We start from the raw sequence: 8,792 nt of genomic DNA on the forward strand, positions 1-8,792 counted from the left end.
ACTAACTATTTTAGTGTCAAATGACAGTGGATTTAATTTAGTAGCCACCCTCCATCTCTAAGCATAACTTTTTTTTTATTATAAAGTTTATAAGGCTTTTTTCTCAATGTTCTAAAGACTCGTTTGGTGTGTAGCAATGATAGCATGAAACTAATATTATTTCAAGAACAGATTGGCCAAATCTAACCATTTTTGAACTCGGTTCTTATCAAGTGAAACATACCATCTTAAAGTTGGACCTATTTATAGAAAAAATATATTTTATTTATCAATTATTTTATATTAATTAAACACTAAAAGCCATAGTTATTTCATAAATAAAATGTATTGAAGTGTTTTTAGTGCTAAACTCTTACCTAATAATGATGACACAAGGTGTATGGAATACCATACACATATAATTTCTACAATATATAAATTAATCCAAGTTATAATTTTGAGACCCACAAAACATAAATCTTAATCGTTAAAATTTATTGGTAGTGATGAATTGAGGCATTAAAACCTATTTCCCCTCTTTACTATTTTAGAGGACTTGAAATTGGATGCCCATGTGCGAACCAAGGGAGATGAACTGCAGGCCCATTTTCTAAATTAAGAAATAAAGATTAAAAATAGTAAAGTTCTGTTATAAAGCAGTATAGTAAAGTAAGGATAAGACGACACCAGAGCAATCTTTCTCGGTAAAGGGCGACCGATTCGCCAGAAAGAAAGCGTTCCACCTGGCAAAAATCTGCCACGTAGCAATTCACACAGCGAGTGTCCGCTCGACGTGGCAAGCAGTGGGAGGAGCAAAAACTAAATAAATAGGGGTTGTGCTAGATCCAGGTCTTCGTTTAATTTCAAAGCTCATTCAACTCTCTCACCCGCATATTATAACCCTCTCACTTTCTCCCTCCTTGTTGCCCTTTTCCCATGGCCGTGTTTGGCCACCCAGAAAATATTCCAGACGGAAACTCATCCACCGTTGACGGCCCAGTTCCTCGTGATCACTTCCAATCTCTAATGTCATCTTGTTATCCCATCACTCTCAAGGTAGAAATTTTAATCGATTACTTTCATGCATGGATTTGCACATGAGCTGGTTGACTCACTCATCATGACTTAATTGACTACGTACTGTACAAGAGTCGTAGCTTCAGTCTTGACCCTTTTTTTTTAATTTTTTTTTTTTTTAAAAAATTTGCAGTTTGTGGACTTGTGCTACCGAGTAAAGCCGAAGAAGAACGGGCCCATGTTCGGCGCTGTGCTACCCAGATCGCCGTCCGATCAGAAACCGACAGGCGCCACGCAAGAGCGAGCAATCCTGAACGGGATCACCGGAATGGTGTCGCCGGGGGAGATCCTGGTAGTCCTGGGCCCGTCCGGGAGCGGCAAATCGACGCTCCTGAACGCGCTGGCGGGGAGGCTCCAAGGCCATGGCCTCAGCGGAACGGTCCTGGCGAACGGTCGGAAACTGACCAAACCGGTTCTGAGACGAACCGGGTTCGTGGCTCAGGACGACCTGCTGTACCCCCACCTGACCGTGCGGGAAACCTTGGTGTTTTGCTCCCTCCTGCGCCTCCCCCAAACGCTGTCCAAGGCGGAGAAGATATCGGTGGTGGAGTCAGTGATGGCGGAGCTGGGGTTAGAGAAATGCGAGAACACCATAATAGGGGACGCTCTCGTGCGCGGAGTCTCGGGAGGGGAGAGGAAGAGAGTGAGCATAGGGCGCGAGATGGTGGTGAACCCGAGCTTGCTGATTCTGGACGAGCCGACGTCAGGGCTGGACTCGACGGCAGCGCACCGCATGGTGGGGACGCTGCGGGCTCTGGCGGGGGAAAAGGGGAGGACGGTGGTGACGTCGGTGCACCAGCCGTCAAGCAGGGCGTACCAGATGTTCGACTCGGTGCTGCTGCTGTCGGAGGGATGGTGTTTGTACTTTGGGAAAGGGAGCGAAGCGATGGCGTACTTTGAGTCGGTTGGGTTCGAGCCTTCGTTTCCCATGAATCCGGCGGACTTCTTCCTCGATCTCGCTAATGGTACGTTACGCACTGATTACTGGCTAGCTTGCTCCGTAATGTGTTTTGCTTTTGGTGTGTTTTGCTTTCGGTGTTTTTTGTTTTTTTGTGCTTTTGGTTAATTTTTTGATAGGGCGGTAATAACTTTAGGTCTTTTTAAATGTGGGAAATGCTTTGGCTGACAAATCTTAAGAGCAAATTAATTACTGGCCATCAGACTTAATAAATTCTGTGCTTTATTTGATGTCTGGACCATGCACACATATATTACAGAATTTAATAAGAAAAACCATTTATGTTGGAGTTGTGGGTACTTCTTAACAATTTGCTTCTAAAATTTGATAGGAAGAAAATGAAAATTAGGTCTAGCTCTCCCTGCCAAAAGTCAATACTCTTTCAATGAACTAGGGAAAAATCTTACATAATTAAGGGGTTGCACGAAGCCACACTCTCTCTCTCTCTCTCTCTCTCTCTCTCTCTCTCTCTCTCTCTCTCTCTCTCTCTTTGTTTTTTTTTTTTTTTTTAAACTCTGGGAGTCGAGAGATCTGACCTGCAGGCCGAAGGAACATGTGAACTTTTTGGACCAGGGTACGTTTTAGGCATTTATGAAGAAAAGCATGGATGACCTGTAGGTGACAAAAGTTAGGTAAAGTGATATGGAGGTGGAAGGTGCATGGATGGGTCGATGCATGCATGCATGGGCTCATTTATGCATGATGAACTGCTGAAGAGACAAAACTCAGAGAAGAAGCCAGTGTTCCAAAGAATACGAACATATATATAATACATAGCATGCACGACCTCCACGTGACATGTCAAGATGTCATGAACGTGGAAATGTACTGCCTCCCCTCCATTAATAATCTGTTTTCTAAAAAGAAGTTAGGTCTTATATTTTCATTATCCTGGGGTTTTGCTTTTGCCCGAGGGATCATAGATTCATAGGGCAACGTACACTGCTTAATTAAGGCAGAAGGACTTTGGCTGCATGATCTCCACGTGCATGGTTCATTAGCTAGACCATCGAGGCTGGGGTCTGAATCATCCAAAAGAAAAATAGGTTAATTAAGGTGTATATATAAAATTAAATATATGTTGTAGGATTTGTCGACTGCATGCATGTTGAGGGGAAGCTAAGCATGGTGGGCAGCCACATGCTGTACTCCATATATATATTTTTTTTAAAAAAAAGGAAGGATGCGTGATGGGTAGCACTTAATATTGTCTACTAAATCAAGTTTTCATAATTGTTTGAGATGCATGCATGCATCATCCATTTGTATAATTATATGCGTGCTAGCTGCAGCTGCCTCATGCAGATTATCAGCTAGCTAGTGTGAGGGTTTAGTTGGTCCTGCACGAACATCCTCATCGTCCAGCCAGTTGCCCTTCAAGTTCTCCTACCAACTAAGGGACCACCTTATCTATTTCGTGCCATACCAAATCCTCCTATATAACTATCAATAAACGGAAATCTCATGCTTGCCTTCCAAAAATTTATATTATTACTTAATTTCTCATATATGTACTTACTAATTTGTGTTTATTGTCTATTGTATGTGTATGTGTATGTATATGTGGTATAACATTACTTAGTAATTCATAATTATTTATATTTTATTTATCATCCAAAGATCATGTTATTTTTTATTTTTTTATACATTATTTATGTGGAATCAAAAGGAAATATTTTTTGTACGTATCAACAATATTTAAAGAAAAAAATATCATAAGTAATTTAATTAATAAAAATGAACACATGTAGTCATGAATCAATTGTGTTAGAGATGATTATAAATTAATTATAGTATACGTAGTATTTTGTATATGGTTATTAAATTTTCAATTAATACTTTTGTAGCGGTTTTTTGAAAAAAAAAGATGAAGATCTAAGCGATGGAGCAGTCCTATATATATATTCCACTTGCAATCAAAATATAATTTTTAAGATGTCTTCTATGGATTAAATTAATAATTAAAGAGATGGAGGGATTAATTTATTAAGGTGTAAAAGTTGAAAGAAGGGCGGCTTCAATTTGTGGCGGTGGTTAAATTTAGTGGGTAATGGTGGCGATGCATAGACGATGGTATCAGCTAGTGGTGGTGGTGGTGGTGGTGGTGGATTTATTCCTTTAAGCATATAATTGTACTGTTGGAATGAGATGGAAGGGTGAAACATAGTATTCCCCAAGAAATTTTTTAGTGGACAAAGTCGGTAGGATCCCTTCTATATATGGTAATGGTAAGCTTTAGAACTGGAGAGAATGGATAGAGCTGATGGAAAATCATGAGTACACGTGTCATCTCTAGGTTATCCTGACGGTCAATCCTTTTTTTTATTATTATTATTATTTAAAGCTAGGTCGAAAAACAAATTATGAGCAAAGCATCATATTAATATTTTAATTTATACAAATTGTGTGTTGTATGTATGCATACTATAAATATATTATTAGATTTTTTAAAACCGGTTGTATCTATCCCAAATAATCCTATGATTATTAATTAGCATAACATCCTATGATTAGTAGATTTGATTAATCAAACTATCAAGTTGTGCAAAGAGGGACTACTGCCGACATGTATTTTATTTTTAATTTTTTAAGCAGACAAATATATTATATTGGGCGAAGAAAAAATTAGAATATTTTTCAAACCCACTAACACCATGGGTGCTGTCTTTAACATACATTAATTAGGGCATAACTAAATTAATGGAGGAGACGAAACCATATAAGTAGCTAGCTAGGTCCCCCACTCATTTACATATTAAATTAATAGGTAATTGAATGAGCCAAGTGTGGCAACTGGCAAGACTACTCATCCTTGGCCTTTGAAAGTGCAAACAGACAGGGTACCACTATATAATATAACCTAATATATATATTATGAATATGTGTGGATGATCAGTTTGTGGAAAGGTCATGGACCTTGAAATCGCGTTTTCCACTTTCTCCCCCCCCAGTACAAGAAGTCAGCATCGGTAGTTGCAGAGATATTAGAACAAGTCTTCTGACTTTACGTGACATCTATGTTTTCAGGTGAATTTGTATATGATTTCAAAGCACAAGACGTTTAGAGTTAAAATATTTTTTGGGGTACATTCTTCTAGTTATAATTAAGATTATTAAATCATAATTCAAATGAGAGAGAGAGAGAGTGTAGTGAAGGGCTGCTTGAAGAAGATATATATGTATATATGGCTGGTCATAGGAGATGAAAGCAAAGTCAAGTGGAGAAAGTAAGAGAATGGTTAATTATTACCACGGAGTCTAAATTAGTCAAACTAAGAATCTAGTTAACTCAATTTAATTCTTGCAAGCTTTATCAATTGTCTTCACATGGGACTAACCACAATTCTGAGAGTAGGGAATTGCAGCATGAATGCAATTTAATGCTTGTGCTCATCACATCCTGTTGCACGAGCTTGCTAGCAGCTGTATATATATATATATATAAAAGAGTAATGGCGCAGAGGCAAAACTAGGAAAAGCTGACGACCAGTGTTGTGTTGAGTTGTAAGGCAGAAGTCCACTAGCAATGCCTTGGTGTTAGCCGGCCAGTTAACACCATGCAATTTCCATCCTCCATATAGATATACCGTCTCTCTCTCTCTCTCTCTCTCTCTCTCTCTCTCTCTCTCTCTCTATATATATATATATATATATATATATAGTGCTTTCGACTCCCTACTTTACTTTCTTTGCTACATTCTCTATGCTGACATTGATTTCATAACACATTTTTAAATGTTAAAGATTTCTATAGGTGATAATTGAAATAAAATCTTCACTTAAATCTTTTTTGCACCATTTAAATTTTAAACATGCAAAGTGTTATACATTAACTTGGGAGTATTTTAATTATATCTATCCCTTTATATCTTGAAGTAAGAGTTAATAACATTTAAATGTAGTTTACAATCATTAATATTTTATAATTAGAGGACAACATCTGTCAATTACATTTAGAATACATTCAGTATTTGTATATCACCACGCGTATGACAGTATTAATACATAAAAAGATATAAATTGAGTTTGTGAATATAAATTTTAGATTTTAATTTTTTAAGATTAAATAAAAGTTTATAATTTTTGAGTTGTATTGTCTTTTAATTTAAAAATAAAATATAATAATGGTTTTATTAACCTTTTTTTGTTGTTTATAATTAACTATTCTCATGTAGCATGATCTCTTTCATATACACTAGAGACTATCTAGATTAAACTATTATGATTTTATTTGCTCACAGAAAATAACTTTAGTTACTTTTGTTTTAATTTTTTAAAAATAAAAACATATCACTGTATTTTTTAATTTTTCAAGTTGATATAAAAATTTTAAAAATATTTTTTAATTAGTTTCTAGATCGTCTATCTAAATTTTAAACGAGTAAAAAAATTGTAAGCACTCAAAAACCAAAGTGGGCAAGAACATTTTTTGCAATAGCACTAAATGGGTGTGAAAATCTTTGCAGGCGTTTACCAAGTAGACAGTTCAACCCAGGGAGAGAAGCCCAACGTAAAGCAATCTCTGGTTTCGTCATACAACACCTTGCTTGCTCCCAAAGTGAAAGCCGCTATCACGGCCGCCGACGTCGCTCCCACTTCGGCCACGGCCGCGCCCATTCTCCCGCTGATCCACTCTCCGATGACTACCTGGCTCAACCAGTTCACCATTCTCCTCCGCAGAAGCCTCAAAGAGCGAAAACACGAGTCTTTCAACTACCTCCGCATCTTCCAGGTGCTCACCGCCGCCTTCCTCGCCGGAGCCATGTGGTGGCGTTCCAACTCCCACAACGTCCAGGACCGCCTCGGCCTCCTCTTCTTCGTCGCCATCTTCTGGGGCGTCTTCCCCGCCACCAACGCCGCCTTCGCCTTCCCCCAGGACCGAGCCATCTTCGCCAAGGAGCTCGCCGCCGGCATCTACACCCTCTCCCCCTACTTCACCGCTCGCATTGTCGGCGACCTCCCCATGGAGCTCATCCTCCCCGCCTTCTTCCTTGCCGTCGTCTACTGGATGGCCGGCCTAAACCCCCATCCCATGGCCTTCGTCCTCACGCTCCTCGTCCTCCTAGGCTACGTGCTGGTGGCTCAGGGGTTGGGCCTGGCGATGGGGGCGGCGATCATGAACGCGAAGCAGGCGCTGACGGTGGTCACGGTGGTTATGCTGGCGTTCATATTGACGGGGGGGTATTACGTGCACAAGGGGCCGGCGTGCTTGCATTGGATTAGGTATGTGTCGGTCACGTTCTATGGGTATAGGCTTCTGATTGACGTCCAGTATGGCGGTGGTGAGAAGATTTGGTCGGCTTTGGGTTGCGAGAACGCCGGCCGGGGGAACAGAAGCAACGCTAACGTCGGCACCGACTGCAATTTTATTAATGAAGACATAGGGCGGCAGATACGGCCGGCGGTTAGCGTAGGAGCGTTATTCGTTATGTTTGTGGGGTACAGGTTGCTGGCTTATCTCGCGCTCAGGCGCGTCAAAGCTTGAGAATTGAAATTTTTTATTCTTAACATTGCCAAGAAATCGAGGAAGAGAGAAGAAAAGAAAAAGCAAAAAAAAAAAGAAAAGAAACGAAAAGCTGCAACGTACTCTGGATGGATGGAATCCTCAAACAGTACACAAGCCTGGATCAGTGGGTTCCATCTTTGATCATGTTTAGTAGTAAGGTAGCTAAGGAATTGATTAGAAGAGTGTCTCTTGAGCATTCAAATTGTAGCATGAGATCTTTGCTTTCTAAGCTTGATGGCTGATGTGCTGTACTGTACGTCATGTGCAGCTTCATCATTTATGGCTTTGAGTCGATGCCATCGGCTGCTAGCTGTACGTTCGAATCCAAGTCTTCGATCTGTTTGTTTATTTAATTTTTTTTTTAATTTTTCTCTCTTTTCATCCTTCCCACATCTTTCTTTAATGAGAAAACATGTATAAGAACAATATGAATAAAATTTTGTGAGAACAAATTAATTGAACATTATGCAAAGTACCCAAAAAACTATAAAATATGTTCTTTTAAGCATAAAACAGTTCAACGGAAAGGCCCAACTAGAGAACATTAAAAGCCTCCCAGCCCAAAATGCAAATTCAGGGGAAGGTTCAACAGGAGCCACACCAGAAGAGGGCAGAAGATCCAGCAACATCCCAAGACTCATCTTGTTTAAAGAGGATAGCAATCAGTCATGCGCGAGAGATGAGGAAGCGACACCCAGTTGCAACTGTGGTTTTATGATTGACTTGAGCAAATATGATCTGAGAAAAGGCACAAATGATAGCTAAGAGGAGATGATGGGGAAGGCTATGGAGTTCAACAATAAGAAAGGATTGACGTTAGAAGGACAGGGTGAAAAACTTAAAAGACTATATTGATATCAATAGAAATGCAGAGACCAGCCTTAAGTCCTACCCACATCAGCAAATGATTCCAAAAATCCTTTCCCGGAACGTTAGGGGCCTTAATGGGCAAGAAAAAAGAGACCAGAGTACTGAAAGACGCTTTGGAGGTATGGAAACCAAACATCATATGTTTACAAAAAACAAAGCTAAGCAGGATAGATAAAGACAATCAATTCCTTTTGAAAGCTGAAGTTGGTCGAATGGGTAGGATTGGAGGCGAAGGGAGCTTCTGGGGGCATCAAAGTCGCATGAAATTCAGATTTGTTTACGCTTCAAGAAGTTGATGGAAGGAAGTAATACTCTATTTCCGTGATACTATCATACTAATAGGATGGAGCTAGTTCCTTTCGATTGTATATGGTCCTTAGGCTAGTGAGGACAAATTAGAGA

General features: G+C 39.7%; 1 protein-coding gene across 1 annotated transcript; it reads left to right on the plus strand.

Annotated features, from left to right (window-relative positions):
- The first annotated feature begins 831 nt into the window (after positions 1–831).
- Positions 832–7,895, plus strand: LOC131162488 (ABC transporter G family member 25). Its single transcript, XM_058119026.1, has 3 exons — positions 832–1,035; positions 1,190–2,021; positions 6,481–7,895. Exons 1-3 carry the CDS (start codon positions 916–918, stop codon positions 7,497–7,499), a joined length of 1,971 nt encoding a protein of 656 aa, XP_057975009.1. The 5' UTR covers positions 832–915; the 3' UTR covers positions 7,500–7,895.
- The last annotated feature ends 897 nt before the right edge of the window (positions 7,896–8,792 follow it).

This window comes from Malania oleifera, chromosome 8 (genome assembly GCF_029873635.1).
Source record: "Malania oleifera isolate guangnan ecotype guangnan chromosome 8, ASM2987363v1, whole genome shotgun sequence".
NCBI classification, from domain to species: Eukaryota; Viridiplantae; Streptophyta; class Magnoliopsida; order Santalales; family Ximeniaceae; genus Malania; species Malania oleifera.

Bases quoted from the DNA above. Each gene is read 5' to 3' on its own strand.
- LOC131162488 (XM_058119026.1), top strand. From the start codon at position 916: ATGGCCGTGTTTGGCCACCCAGAAAATATTCCAGACGGAAACTCATCC. The intron at 1,036-1,189 runs GTAGAAATTTTA...AAAAATTTGCAG, and splicing joins GTTATCCCATCACTCTCAAG to TTTGTGGACTTGTGCTACCG. The intron at 2,022-6,480 runs GTACGTTACGCA...AAATCTTTGCAG, and splicing joins CTTCCTCGATCTCGCTAATG to GCGTTTACCAAGTAGACAGT.